Raw genomic sequence first — 14,683 nt, 5'->3', positions numbered from 1 at the left:
TTCTGCTTGATTATGTGAAAGTCTCTCAGACCATATCCAGCTCCAGACAGCTTCCTCGTCATGTTGTTCAGTCAGTGGGCTCTCCTTTTGACCGTGTGTATGCTTCAGCCACGGCGGGTTTCTTCTTTTAACCTGGACACGCAGAACGTGATGAAGAAGAGTGGCGAAGCTGACACTTTGTTTGGGTTTGCTATGGCCATGCATCATCAGCTCAAGCCTTCAGAGGAGCGCGTGTGAGAAACCTGTTGTTTTTTTATTTTTTATTTCTAAGTTATAAATGTTTAAGACCGATACAAACTGTTGTGCACCTGTAGCAATATACTATTAAATATCCAACAGTTCAAACCTTAACAGTGTATAATAACATAATTTCATCATTAATAATAACGTAAGTTATTAATATTGTTAAAATATTAAATTATGATCTGCTACACAAAATGCAATGGTATCCAATCTGTCTGTCTGATAATGAAAGGACATCACTTGCATCTTCAGATTGCTGATTGGAGCCCCTCGTGCTAAAGCATTCCCCGGTCAAAATGCCAACATATCTGGAGGTCTGTACAGATGTAAATTCACACAATCTAATGATTGTGAACGCATTCAAGTTGATATAAAAGGTTGGTTGTGCTTTACTTATTATTACTTTAGTGCATATTTCAAATTTTCTAACAGTCAGTTAAAAGTGCTGCATATGGTAATAAGTAAATACTTTATTTTTTAATAATGCAAGAAGTTTAGGTATCTTAAAAAGCTTATTCTAATCCTAAAGAACGTTCAACAAACAATCCTGGAAAAGATTATAGAGAAAAACAATGGCTGGGTGTCCGTGTCCGAAGTCAGGGACCAGGAGGCAAAGTAGTGGTAAAGAAATGTCTTGAGTTGTTCATTTTAACTGGTTCTAATTCATTGAGAAAACACTATAAATCTCTATATTTTTGTACATGTAATAGCTTAATTTTTTTCCTGAAATTATGTGTAAAGTTGGTGTTCTGTTTTATCTAGACTTGTGCCCACAGGTACCAGGATTGGAGTTTTGAAAACCAGCGTTTATTGGGCAGATGTTTTGTCCTGGAACAGGACCTTACCTTGATGACGGATGGAGAGTCCACTCGAACAATTTGTAGGAATCGGCAACCAGATAAGCACAAGTTTGGCTACTGTCAACAAGGCGTCTCTGTAGCATTTTCCAAAGACAACAGATATCTTGTTTATGGAGCTCCAGGAGCATATGACTGGAAAGGTACTGCAAAACTTTATAGGCAGGAGGGATTTTATTGACAAAAGAAATCTTATATTTATTTGTAGTTTCTTCAGAACTCATTGTACATTTTTAAGTATGAAATATTGAGTATTACAGTCTATCATTTATAATCTCTGTTCCACACTTAAGGCATCGTGCACATGGAGCCTGTTGATGACTTCTCTATAGAGGCCTATGAAACGGGAGATCATAATCAGCGTGAACACAGGCTTATTCCTGTGGACATCAGCAGCTTTTTAGGTGATTATAGGGTCAGCCTCTTGTGTACCAGAGGCCAACCTACAGTACAACTGTCTTGAATGCATGTCTGTCTATTTAAAATAGTATATTACTGTAAATATAGATGCTTCATGTTGTGTGATGCAGTAGTTAGAAATACTTCAGCAAATATACAGTTATGAGGACTTAGGTGTACAATGGAAACATACTGTAACTTTTATAAGTTCCAAAAAAATACATTTATTAAAACGAAGCAGCAAAAATTACTCATTTTGAATGTACTAATGTGTGTAATGGGACCCTACAGGAAAAATTCAATGATACTTTTAAATCTAATATTATCTATTTATCAACAGATTTTCTCTTGTTCTCTGTCAGGCTTTGTTGTCGATACTGGGATGAACCTAATGAAGAAAGGAGAGCTGAATGTCGTTGCTGGGGCTCCGCGCTCAAACCACAGTGGGGAGGTTTTGCTGCTGAGAATGGAAGAAAAGGCAGAAATGAGGAACTTGAAAGCGGAGTACATCCTTCAAGGCCCAGGTTTGGCCTCCTCCTTTGGATATGACCTCACTGTTCTTGACATAAACTCAGATGGGTGAGTGTTCACTTAACCAATTACAAAAATGACTGAACAGAATGTAAATGTGAAATTTTGTGAAATTGTGAAACTTGATTATGTATCAGGGAATTAATGTCTTCGATGCTTCAGGTGGGATGATCTTGTTGTGGGTGCACCGGAGTTCTCCAACATAAGCTTGGAGGAAGATGTAGGAGGGGCTGTGTATGTTTACATCAACCAACCCAAAGGGCAACGCTGGAACCAAATCAAACCAGTGTGTCTGTACGGGAAAAGGGACTCCATGTTTGGACTAGCAGTGGCACATATTGGGGATATCAATCAAGATGGATACCAAGGTTGAATAAAAGGTTATTTTTTACCTCAGTCTGGGGCTACAGCCTTGTAGTGCATCTGACAGATGATCTTTTCTAATGAACAGATTTTGCAGTGAGTGCTCCTAATGAGGATGCAGGCAGAGGTCGAGTGTACATATATCATGGTTCAGCTGCAGGGTTTCATAAAAAACCAGAGGTTTGTAAAAGGAATCACAATTATAAACTTTTTTTGTTTGTTTTTCATTAAATTCTGAGGCCATTTAAAAAAAAATTGTATATTATATTATTAATCCCAGCATGAATCATTATGGAGATCTTCTATGCCCTTTGGCATTTGAAACTTATTTCAAAGTGACTTTGTTGAAACAGTCTCTGTTTATAGGTTTTAGATGCTGGAAACCCTGGTATCAAATCATTTGGCTATTCTTTGGCTGGAAACATGGATATAGATAATAACGGCTATCCAGACCTTGCTGTGGGTTCACTTTCAGATACTGTGCAAGTTTACAGGTTAGATGCTTCCTACTTTCATAAAATCATAGATTCAATGTTGTTCAGGTGTTTTGCAATCATATCATTCATATGAAGAGATAGGTTAACCATGTAACCAGATAACCCCCTGCATTATAAAAATACTTGAATTAAATGTTTGTTTGTTTTTGGTAGGATCTGAACATTTCAGAATACTGAATTATTTCTATTTTAATATAATTATTTTTTTAAGGTCTAAACCAGTGGTAAACCTAGAAAAGACCTTAACATTAACACCAAATGCTATTGATTTCAAGGCCCAGGGCTGCAAGAGATCTTCATGGTGAGATAACAGCAAAATCTATCTATCTAAATTATTTTGTTTTAAATTTGTCTCGTTCTTTTGTGCTTAATGCATTTTGAAAATCTTTTAGCTATATTACAGCTCAGTCCTGCTTCAATTACACTGCCCCGACACCTACATACAATCACAAACTGAGTGAGTCGGTTTTTTGTTCCTCATTCCACATGCTTAAATATCACAACAATAATGAATGTCCCAGAGCAATCTTTATGAGTCATTCCAGATGAGTGTGTTTGATAAGCGATAATATAACTTTGCAAATACCTTCTTGTCAGACCAATGTTTTGGAACTTTGTGGCATTTGAATCATTTCTGATAACCCTAACCCTTTCTTCAGGGATCAAGTACACACTAAAGGCTGATACGGTGCGGATAGAGAGGGGTCTACCTTCACGAGTGGTCTTTGAGAATTCTGTGGCTGCACAGGGAGACCAGGAACTGTCTGTCCAGGGCAAACGAGAGTGCGTCCAGACCAAGCTTAGGCTGCTGGTACTATCAACTCACACTCTGATTTGCTGCTTTTAAGAATTACAAGTGAGAATTCATGATGCAAAACATTTTATTGTATTTTAGGGAGATATCCAGGACAAGCTGACCATCATTTCCATCAGTCTGTCTGTTTCTTTGCCGTCCAACAATCCGAAACAGACATTCAGAAACCTCCCTAGCTTAGAGCCAGTTCTGAACGCTCTGCAAGAAAATGCAACCAAAGCAGAAGTAAATTGCAAAAATCTACCATTTCACTTGCTGTATTGCTTTAATATTTAACAGTCTCAAACACGGCTTGCTTTGTCTCCCAGGTCACCTTTATAAATGCCGGCTGTGGAAGTGACAACATCTGTCAAAGTAACCTGAAGCTCCAGTATAGCTTCTGCACCAAAGACCAACAAGAAGACAAATGTGACCCTCTAGCCATGTAAAACCATTATCTATGTGGCTTGTGCAAGATTTAGGACTTAAACTATATACTGATGTTTTTCTACAGCTCAAAGAGCACTTTGATATTTGGAATGAAGCCGTGTCTGCAAAACAAGTACTGACAAATCTCGGCCTTTGAGTTTTAATATCTCGGGGGCAGTAATCAAGTAATGATCGTATCGTGTGGGAATTACGCAATACAGTTTGCACAGTAGGCCATCTTGTGATATAAGCTTTAAAAGAAAAATAAAACTTCCTTGGCATTCCTGAATTGGGGTGTATCTTTGTGTGTTGAAGGGAAAATTATATTCCTGTCATTTCTCCTGGTGATGAGAACATTGCCCTGGAGGTCACTGTAACCAACAAAGGTGGAGATGATGCTCACCAGAGTCAACTTTCTGTGGCGTTTCCAGAATTTCTGCGCCTCTCATCAGTTGAGCTGAAGAAGAGTAGTGTGAGTGTCCCATTTGACTGAAATCCAAAGAAATCTAAGCTTTTTCAATTTCATTTCTGTGTAATTCTCGACAGGTTTGCATCAAGAAGTCTGATTATGTTTTGCTTTTTGCCATAATACAGGCACATTTGTTTCAGGCTTTATTGCATCTGTATAGAAGGACTGTCATATTCAGGCCTAGACATGTACGCTCACAAAAATAGAATGACGGATTTAAAGAGAAGTATCAAGTTGTGTAAAGTACCAAAGTAAAGTAAAGCAAAGTAAAGTAAAGACAGGTTCAGAATCAGATTACTACTAACTAGTGGTGCATGTTAGCATGCTAAATAAAATGTAAATAATTGTTTTGGTTCTTACACATTTTAAACTTTGCCCACACACTTTGCAGACTTCTCCAACAATATTTTTTATAAATTTGTCGATTTTACTCGATTATGCACATACGTGGTGTTTTCAAATACCTTTTGTTTTTATCACGGTGCAGGAAACACAGGTGCATTGCAACCCCAATGAAAATAAAACACAGGCCAACTGTCAGCTTGGAAATCCCTTTAAAAGAGATTCAGAGGTATGAAGAATTTTTACATTTTACTCACACATCAAGCCTATTTTCAATCTAGAATCAAATTTGTCAGCCTCCTAATTCAGGTTCTTTTCAACATTTCCAGGTCTCATTCTTCCTTATTCTTGCCATAGAAAGGATTTCCTTGAGAGTAACAAGCGCAAATGTGACTATGTCCCTTAAAACGTAAGACAATTCTAGCCGTAATGATATCTTACCTCTAGTCTAACACTTAATCAACATAATGCATTTATAGAAGTCGTATAATGGTCGTATAACAGTTTACAAGCAAATGTGTTTGGAAGTTTAAATGTTTGATTTATTTTATCTTTTATTTATTTTTAATTTTGGCAATAGGATCAGCATTCAAGATATTCCAGTAGTCATTACAGAAGTAAAAATTGCCTTTGAACTGCATCTGAAAATCGTTGGGTAAGTCTTGTTAATAGTTAAACAAAAAAAGTATTAATTTCTTTTATTTACCAAGGACAACAAAAAAAAAAAGTCAAAGTAACAGTAAAGACACTTATAATGCTACAAAACATTTAGATTTCAAATAACTGCTGTTCTTTTGAACTTTCTATTCTTCAATCATGAATATTGTTTTCAATATGAATTATAAGGAATGTTTAAAATATAAAAATTAATCATTCGTGTGGATTCCGTATTTGTTATTTGAAAGTTCTTGTGATTTAAAATATTTAAAATACTACTGTTCTCTTAATAAGAGAATGCTTGTTTTTTTTTCTGATGTATTTTGTCTTTGTAGTCTTGCTAAACCTTCCCAATTATTCTTTGGAGGAGAAGTAAAAGATGAGAAAGCAATGAAATCAGAAGATGATATTGGCTCTTCGGTCCAATATGAGTTCTGGGTTGGTGTTTCAGTCTCCTTAAAGCTACAGTAATTAATTACTATGCTTTGTTATTCATTACCATTAACAAGACATACCAAAAAAATGATTAGAATAATATATTGCAGATAGTAGCAAGTGTATTAGCATATTTATACCTCAGTTCAAAATAAATCAGCAGCTTTTCACATTTCTGTCTGTGAATGTACAGTATTTGTCAGTTGTCAGTATATTTTATTTACATAGAGAGTCCAGTACAATTGAAGCCTGTTGATTTTGTGCGAATGTTCTTTTGTGTCAGATCAGTAACCTTGGTTGGCCTCTGAAGTCCTTCAGTTCTGTTGTGCTGAACATTCAGTGGCCAAAAACAACAAAGGATGGAAAACGGCTCCTGTACCTTGTGCAGATCAAGGATCAAGGAAAAAATATTATTCACTGCACACCAGCAGAGGTCATCAACCCACTCCAATTTATCAAGGTTGTTCCTTCATGGGATATAAAGTTAAATAATGATCATTTAACTTCAGCTGTCACTGGTTCTACTTTGCAGCTCTCTGTATTTGATCTATGATAAATCCCTAAGACTCAGACACAGTGTGACTTCTGGCATTGTTGGAGAGGTCACAAATTGTTCTTATGTTCACTCTTTAGGCGTCATCCAGAGGACGGCGTGAAGCAGAGCATGAACCAGACCTGAAGGCTCTTGTTTCCACATCAGATTTTATCCCCTTTTTGGGCAACGAAAGAAAGTATCAAATCCTGGTAATTTCACAGAACAAACGATTGTATACAATTTCATTGACCAGTACTTTATTTTCCTTTCACTACTATCAGCAGTTACACTAGTGTATATAAAAGGTTTTAAGGTGCTTAAGTTTGTCATTCTTGCAAATGTTTTTTCTACCTTACATGTTGCTACCCAGACATGTGCAGCTGATGACTTGAGATGTGTGGATATAAAGTGCCCTCTTGAGGCATTGGACAGCACTACTGCTGTTGTTCTTCATGCACGCTTATGGAACAATACTTTTCTTGAGGTACACTTGCTGCACTTTTCTCTGCTCTATGAGACTTAATTAATTTAGTTAATTTCACTAAAATATTCATGAAAGTTCATTAAAGTTAGTAGAAAGTTGATTATATTAAGCAAAATTCATACTGATTTAGTCTACACGCCCAATATTTTTTTTTCATCTGTGTTGATTAATGCAGCAAAAGTCCTCATCATTTAAAGGTTATGGTAGCAATATGCAGTGTTATTGAAAGTTAACTGTAAGAGATTTGTTTGAATTAATTTGGTTAAAGTTAAATTATTTTTTACTCAACCTTAAATGGTCTGTCTATATATATGCATTTTGTTTTGTTTTTTTGCATTAATGGAATAGTTAACCCAAAAAATGAAAATTCTTTCAACATTTACTTGACGGATGTTTTTTCTTTACAGGACTATAGTTCATTGAACTACTTGGATATTGTACTGGATGCATTTTTGACTCTTAATGGGACTCAGGAGAATATTAGGATGAAGCAATCTGAGACTAAAGTTAAGGTTAGCTCACATTTAAACCATTTTTGATAAAGAGTGCAATGTATAGATGAAATAAACTGAAATTATGTTTCTGTGACTAATATAGGTGAAGCTAACTGTTTTTCGTGAAATAAAGCCTGCTTTGTTCAGTCGAGTCCCATGGTGGGTCATTTTTTTGAGCATAATGACTGCACCGCTGTTACTGGCTCTGTTCCTTTACCTGTTATGGAAGGTAATGTTAACATCATCTACTAACCTAATTTTAATATTTTATTTACCAGAAAGATAAGAGCTAGATAGTTGCATGTGTACTGTAAGTTGCTGTGATTTTTGGCTGAATTTAATTGCTTCTGTTTTGTTTTGTTTTTTTTTCTCAGTTTGAATGCTTGAATTGTGGAATTTGTGCCAAAGAAAAAAACGTATAACAAGAATTGGGGCAGAAACATGACAACCAAACAGAGCTGAGTCTCCTCAGGAAGATGGACAAAACTGTTTTTTGATTTTGTGGAGATTTTATTTTTTCCTGCACAGGTCAAAAAAAAAACTTTCTTTCTTTCTTTTTCTTTACACATTGTGTATGTTTTCTTAAATTAAAATTTAAGAATGAATAACTCGATTATCTACAAACAAAAAGTTATAAACAGCAGGTTGTATCACTAAGGAAAAAGGATGCTACTCTGCACATATAACATTTTACTAACATTGCTGGTCATCTTATAGTGTTAATCATAAATCTGAGTTTTTAACGCAGTGAAAGAACAAATTACTTTTATACAGTAATGTGCATTGTCTGTAATATTGTTGGGGGTACAGTAAAATACCCTTTTGTGATGTGATGGATTTGACTGTGATGACTCAATTATCATGGAGAGGGAGGTGGAGGTGTGCGCAGGAACATCATGAGGGCAGGTGTAAAGATGAGGATGGTGCCGAGCACAGAGACGGTGAGGAACGCCCAGAGAAAAATCCTGTCCAACACCTGAGCCACAAACTTCCAGTCTTGTACTACCTGGAAGAGGCAAAGAATGTGCATTATCATCATAATTATCATGACCTGCATCTTCATAAATTAAATAATGGTCAAAACTAAACAGTCATTAGTGCTAAAAAAAAAAAAAAATTTTATTCCTGTATGATTATGTTTTGCTTTTCACCATAATACAGGTACATTTGTATCATTCTCTGTTGCACTTGTACACAAAGAAAAAGGGATAGTTCACAAAAAAAAAAAAAATCAGTCCATGATTTAAATAAATAATGTAAATAAAGGACTTCAGAAGTGAATCGATTCGTTAGTGTAAGAAAATTATAGATTTTTACTAATTTATAAACCGTAATCTCCAGCTTTCGGTCACTTAAGCAGGCATGTTCATGACAAGGCGTTCGAGCATATGACATAGGTGTAGAGGAAGGCAGAACATAAGCTCAGGGGAGAAAAGTGTAGTCTTGCAAGAACCAAGTTTTATTTACAGCACAAGGAAACCACGTGAACTACATCTGCAGTTTGTGCCACCGGGCACTGCAGCCTCCTTTATCTCGCAGAGTTCCTGGTCAGTATACTCCGGTTCAAACAAGTATGGCTGGGCAAAAAACATATTCTCCTCTTGCCTTAAATCGAAATCATCAGACTTATGTTGTGCCTTCCTCTATGCTTACATCTTACACTTAAACGCCTTGTCATGAACGCAGCTGCTTGAGTGACCAGAAGCTGGAGATTAATAAATAATACAGTTAATAAATATTTTAAAATCAATATTTTTCTTACACTAACGCATCGTTTCACTTCAGAAGGCCTTTTTTAACACCCCAGAGCCATGTGAAGTATTTTCATGATGGATGGATGCAATTTTTAGGCTTCTAAAACAGGCACCATTCACTGCCATACAGCTTGGAAGAGCCAGGACAATTTTAAATATAACTGCAATTGTGTTTGTCTGAAAGAGGAATGTCAGCTACGCCTAGGATACCCTGAGCGAGAGTAAATCATGGACTAGTTTTCATTTTTGGATGAACTGTTGCTTTAAGAGAATTTTTAAGTTCCATACAACTATGTAAATACTGTGTAAAGTATTCCTTACTTTGGAAATACTGTGGAAAATGTCACAATTTAATGCATATTTTCTGAATAAAAAACATTTTAAATCAAACTTAATGAATTTCAACTTTAGTGTATATCTGAAAATAGTTCTATTTTTATTTATATATGCAGTTATTCATTAGGAACTTTACCCTTATCTTAAGACTTCTTAAAGCTCTTACCTCTCTAATAAAATGTTCCTTCTTAATGTGACGTGAGATGTAGCGAACTGAGTTGGTGGCCTGCTCCAGCAGATTAATCAGAGCTTGACCTTCTCCTTCAGGGCCAGGTGGCCCTTTCTTTTTCCTGGGCTTGAGGTCAGGGCTGTGAGGCTCCATATCTGGGTAATGATAGCGGTCTGTGTTTCCCCTCATGCAGAGCAAATGAGGCAGCCGCTGGAGAAACAGAGAACGCACCCATGGAGACATAGGATGGTAAGTAGCTGAAGAGCGGTGGTGTACGTTGATCACAAAAACTGTCACGATGATGGAAAGAGTGACAAAGATCATGATAAAAAGCAAGTACTCTCCAATCAGTGGGATAACCTTGGAGGAAGAAGGGATGATCTCCTCAATGACGAGAAGGAAGACAGTGAGGGACACCAGGACGGAGGTGGAGAGAGAAACTTTTTCTCCTTCATCAGAGGGAAGGTAGAAGACCAGCACTGTTAGGAAGGACAAGCCCAGGCAGGGAATAATGAGAAAGAGTGTATAGAAGAGAGGAAGGCGTTTTAGGATGAATGAGTATGTAATGTAGGGGTAGGAGAGGTGGCCATCTCGTCGACTGCCTCTGACCCCAGTGGCGCTAAGAATCTCCCACTCTCCATTATCAAAGAAGTCCCGTCGGTCCACCTGCTGGTTGATGAGCACTAGCTCAACCATGTTTCCATCATATGTCCAAGAGCCAAATTTCATAGAGCAGTTCTGCCGATCAAAAGGAAAGAAGGTCACATCCATGGTGCAGGCGGACTTGTAGCTGGCAGGAGGTGTCCAAGTGATCATGCCATTGTACCGCACAATGGCTTTGGTCATAAGGGAGCCTTCAAAACGTCCATCTGCACTAAAAAGATCACAGGATTACATTTATTTAATAATATTTAAAAATGAAAAATTATTGTTATATCTGATTTTGGCACACAAACTTACTTCTCATATAAAACAATGTCTGGGAGCCAGATGCTCTCTGAAGGGACTCTGATGGAGGTGATACCGCCATAATTCGCAGGGTTCCAGCGCAGTTTAAAATCCAGCCATTCCTACAAACCCAGATTATAATTTTTAATTGATTTGGACAACAATGTTTGATTTCTTCAGTTTTTGTATACAATTATACTTCAGTTGAGTTTTTGTTGTTAAAAAAAAAGTCTAAATAATTTGTATATATATTTTTTTCAGTTAATTGTTAGCTATTTTAATACATTACGTTAAACTAAATGAAAATGAGAAATGTCGCCCTTGCAAATATCTGAAATAGAATAAATAGAAAAAAGAGTTAGCACAATAAGTATATAGGTAATAAGCAAGAAAATATGTAAATAAAGTAAGTTACCTTTTTTCAGTTAAACTGAATTTAAAGTAAAAGGTTTGTTTATTTGGTTTTTATGGTTTTGGTTTACTTTTAAAAATAACCCTGCTGCATTTATGCATTTATCATGTGCATTTTCTATTATTTTCCTCTATGCACAATTTTAAACGGTTTAAAAAAACCTGAAAAACAATAAAATAGAATAAATTATTATTATTAAATAATTAGTTTAGATGTTACCACATACAGCCCATAATTAATTTCCCAGATGAAGCATTTTTACAGTGATGTTTGTGGTTACATACCTGCCACAGCCATACATTAGTGGTCATGAGTTGGTTTTTCTCATCCTAAATTTATAAAAAGAGAACAAAGAAAGATAAAACCATAAACGACTAAAATGTATGTGCGTGAGAGAGATTCAATATATGCCTTAACTAATAATTATGAGTTAATTCTATTGGTTGGATTCTGACAAACAAACAAATAAACAACCACATTAGGAAAAGCCTGGTCATGCGTATTTTATTTTTCTTGAGATGATGAGATATTTGAGAAAGAGCAGTGCTGAGAGGCGTGACTCAGCCCGTATAATAATAGCTGTCCTTATTTATTTTCCATAACCCTCAAAAGCATTGGCTATATATTTTGATAAAGCTATCTAATACTGTGAATTATGCTTGGGCCCCTGTGCCTTTAGGCAGGTTTTAAATCAATAATATCAAACAACAGTAAGTTGACATCATAATTTTTTTATTATTATTATCGGGAAAAACAAAGCCTCAATGGTGCACTTTATTTACACGTTGGTTGATTATTATTACAAATTAGTTGTGTCTATGCATTAATAAAATGAATTTTGATGCTGACAGATTTCTTGCAGAATTGAAATCTAACAATGAAGAAGATTTACGCATAGAATTCATAATATACAGTACTCATTCAGGGTCAAATCAGCTTGGATCACTACTGTGCTGAATGTTAGTGTGTGTGTCTGTCCAATGCTTGAGCACATGAGATGAAATTAATACCTGCAGCATTTGCTGAGCAAATAAAATTTCATCAAAATGTGCTGAATTCCTATCAATTCAGTTTGCATAATTAATCACAGAAAGAAATGGTACACCAAGGAATTTTTTAGGTTGCACATGGTTAAAGATACTACAGCTCACAGGATCTCTGCTCTGTTAATAATTCAGCCTCCCATTATACGAGTCTTCTGAACAACAAAATCCTTTCAGATAAAGAGCCAGGCAAAATAAACCAGGAGAATAGTGAAAATGACGCAGGAGAGGACCTGCAGTAAGGCAATATTTTCTATATATAGATTCAGATGCCCCTTATATATGCCTAAAATAAAGAGATATACTAGCTTCAAAAGCCAATGGCATTCAAAACCATGGACAGCTCCATATGTTATGGTTCAGCACCATGGACAGAGACAAACCCACGGCCATTCAAGTTGGGCTTCCAAATTAGATTTAAAAAGGAATAATCTTTATGTTCGTCTTACCACATCCACTAGCTGAGATATCTTCAAGCCAAAGCGGACCTTCACAGAGTGGTTTGCATGCTGAACAGGCCTGACCCAGCGCTGGTACCCCTGAAACAAATCCCTGAGCAGCGCATCTTCTCTTTCTGCCAGAGATACAAACTCTCTAACTGCTAAAACACAGACATCATTATTATCATCTTATTACATTCTTGATGTTATTTCTTATAGCTTACAACCATTACTTAAACTACTATTCTCAATTGAGTAGGTATTATGTTACCTTTTATTAATTAAAAAAAAATTCTGATTTAATTAACTGCTAAATACTTGTGTTATAAAAGTGAATCGTATGAATAGAGTACACTAATGACGTACAAACAAGGACAAACAGAAACCAGACACTTCATAGACATAGCAGTCAGCAGAAATCTCACTGCGTCCTTCACTAATTGTTTACTGACCTCAACTGAGGATAAGTAAATTCAGCAAAGCATAGCGTACAAATTTGGTGGCGAAATCTATGTAAATAATAATTTAATAAATAAATAATATATCGATCAGTGATAAGACTTCATAAAATGTGTAAACATATTGCAGACACAACGATATTTTGATTAACTTTGATTAACGACTCATTAAAAATGTTTGGTACCCAAGGCATAAATAATTTAAATCACATTAATCACTTTGATTTCAAATAATTAAAAATTACAAATTTATTACAGATAATAAGATAACCAACATTTCCAATGCTTTAGACAAATGGATTATAGTCTATGACTAAAAAACGTAAAGGTTTGTAACATAAACATTATTACGGAAGAGATAATGATTGGTTTACACTTACCAGGCATGGTGGCGATGATGCTGGTAAACAGAGTAAAAAAAACGATGACTGCCAACGTCATTTTCAGACAAAGTATTTGAAATGGACCTGGCACTAAGTAAAATGAGTTTAAACACAACTGCTCTTTAAAAACAACTTTTCGTGACAAGCGATAAAAGTTTGTTGTTATTTTGCAGGATATACGCTGTTAAAAGCAGAGGGTGAGAGTAGATCCCTCTCAGCGAGAATCCATACAGGCGCGCGCTCAGGTCCCACAGCATAGCAGACGCGAAGCGCGAGCGTGCCAGTTTAAAGGGGCAGATGAACATATCGCTTCACCAAAAGATCATAGTGCAATTCTTACTGCTACTGGCCATGGTAACCAACAGCACAATTCTTCACAGTTCCGAGTGAAGAATTGGCTCAGTTGGAGAATAAGACATCATTCTCTGTCAGGTCTTATTCACCAACTGAGCTAATTATTCACTCGGAACTGTGATAGTATTGTTATGTCTACTTAACACAATTTAATTTGCCCTAGGAAAAGTAAAGTATGCCATGGCTGATTTTATCCAAAAATAAATATTTTGTATGTTTTTTCTTCAACTTCAGACAGTTTTGTGTCCTTGGGTTTTAATTAAACATTTGATACAATGCACTTATTGTGTACATATGTTTTGTACTTATATTTTAAAAAAATACCTGTATGTAATTACATTTCATCCCCTTGGAATTATAAGGTTCTATCTGCATTCTGAGTAGTTTTGAGATTTTGAGCTTCAAAGGTTTTGCATTCCATTCGACTTTATAGAAACTTTGTTGTTTATTTAAATAAAAAGTCCCAAAATGTACAGAACATAAAAAATCTATCACATAATATAAATACGTTGTCACTGAATAAGAATATGTGAATAACTCAATTTTGACAAAAATGTCATATAGAACCTTATAATCATCACTTACACCTTAACCCACCCTTAAACAAACCCACACCACCAAACCTGTCCCTATCCTTACCAGTACCCAAACCTCAATAGCAGCAAAAGTATTTTGCAATAAAATATGAACACAATATGTGCATTGTACTTATTTTCTGATGTAAGTACATGATAGTTAAAGCCACTTAATATAAAGTGGGACCAAACATTAGAATTTTTTTCCTTTTTTTTTATATGAAAGTGATATTCAACTTGGTTTTGCGGTGCACTGGTCTAGAGTGTGTGTTTACAACCATAC

The 14,683-nt window shown here is 35.8% G+C and overlaps 2 protein-coding genes across 2 annotated transcripts; one reads left to right on the top strand and one right to left on the bottom strand.

Annotated features, from left to right (window-relative positions):
* Positions 1-9,672, top strand: itga6l (integrin, alpha 6, like). Its single transcript, XM_052615165.1, has 25 exons — positions 1-233; positions 496-620; positions 773-864; positions 1,006-1,243; positions 1,394-1,504; positions 1,862-2,078; positions 2,193-2,398; positions 2,482-2,573; positions 2,760-2,887; positions 3,102-3,191; positions 3,283-3,347; positions 3,550-3,701; positions 3,786-3,929; positions 4,013-4,128; positions 4,428-4,584; positions 5,069-5,152; positions 5,253-5,332; positions 5,504-5,578; positions 5,916-6,018; positions 6,299-6,475; positions 6,649-6,759; positions 6,921-7,034; positions 7,442-7,546; positions 7,632-7,757; positions 7,903-9,672. The coding sequence occupies exons 1-25, from the start codon at positions 61-63 to the stop codon at positions 7,948-7,950; spliced, it is 3,129 nt and encodes a 1,042-aa protein (XP_052471125.1). The 5' UTR covers positions 1-60; the 3' UTR covers positions 7,951-9,672.
* Positions 8,018-13,900, bottom strand: LOC128027489 (neuronal acetylcholine receptor subunit non-alpha-2-like). The gene is made up of 6 exons (XM_052615166.1): positions 13,469-13,900; positions 12,640-12,791; positions 11,432-11,476; positions 10,748-10,857; positions 9,785-10,661; positions 8,018-8,534 (listed from the first exon to the last, which is right to left on the bottom strand). Exons 1-6 carry the CDS (start codon positions 13,527-13,529, stop codon positions 8,388-8,390), a joined length of 1,392 nt encoding a protein of 463 aa, XP_052471126.1. The 5' UTR covers positions 13,530-13,900; the 3' UTR covers positions 8,018-8,387.
* Positions 13,901-14,683: the final 783 nt, after the last annotated feature.

The sequence above is a fragment of the Carassius gibelio genome, chromosome A14 (assembly GCF_023724105.1).
Source record: "Carassius gibelio isolate Cgi1373 ecotype wild population from Czech Republic chromosome A14, carGib1.2-hapl.c, whole genome shotgun sequence".
NCBI lineage: Eukaryota > Metazoa > Chordata > Actinopteri > Cypriniformes > Cyprinidae > Carassius > Carassius gibelio.
The sequence above is the reverse complement of the archived record's forward strand: the minus strand, read 5'-3'. Positions and strand labels throughout refer to the sequence as shown.

Excerpts from the sequence above, each read along its gene's own strand:
- itga6l (XM_052615165.1), top strand. The coding sequence starts at position 61 with ATGTTGTTCAGTCAGTGGGCTCTCCTTTTGACCGTGTGTATGCTTCAG. Across the intron at positions 2,399-2,481 it reads CAATCAAGATGGATACCAAG|ATTTTGCAGTGAGTGCTCCT; the intron begins GTTGAATAAAAG and ends TCTAATGAACAG. Across the intron at positions 6,019-6,298 it reads CGGTCCAATATGAGTTCTGG|ATCAGTAACCTTGGTTGGCC; the intron begins GTTGGTGTTTCA and ends CTTTTGTGTCAG.
- LOC128027489 (XM_052615166.1), bottom strand. The coding sequence starts at position 13,529 with ATGACGTTGGCAGTCATCGTTTTTTTTACTCTGTTTACCAGCATCATC. Across the intron at positions 12,792-13,468 it reads CATCATCGCCACCATGCCTG|CAGTTAGAGAGTTTGTATCT; the intron begins GTAAGTGTAAAC and ends TCTGTGTTTTAG. Across the intron at positions 10,858-11,431 it reads CTAATGTATGGCTGTGGCAG|GAATGGCTGGATTTTAAACT; the intron begins GTATGTAACCAC and ends CTGGGTTTGTAG.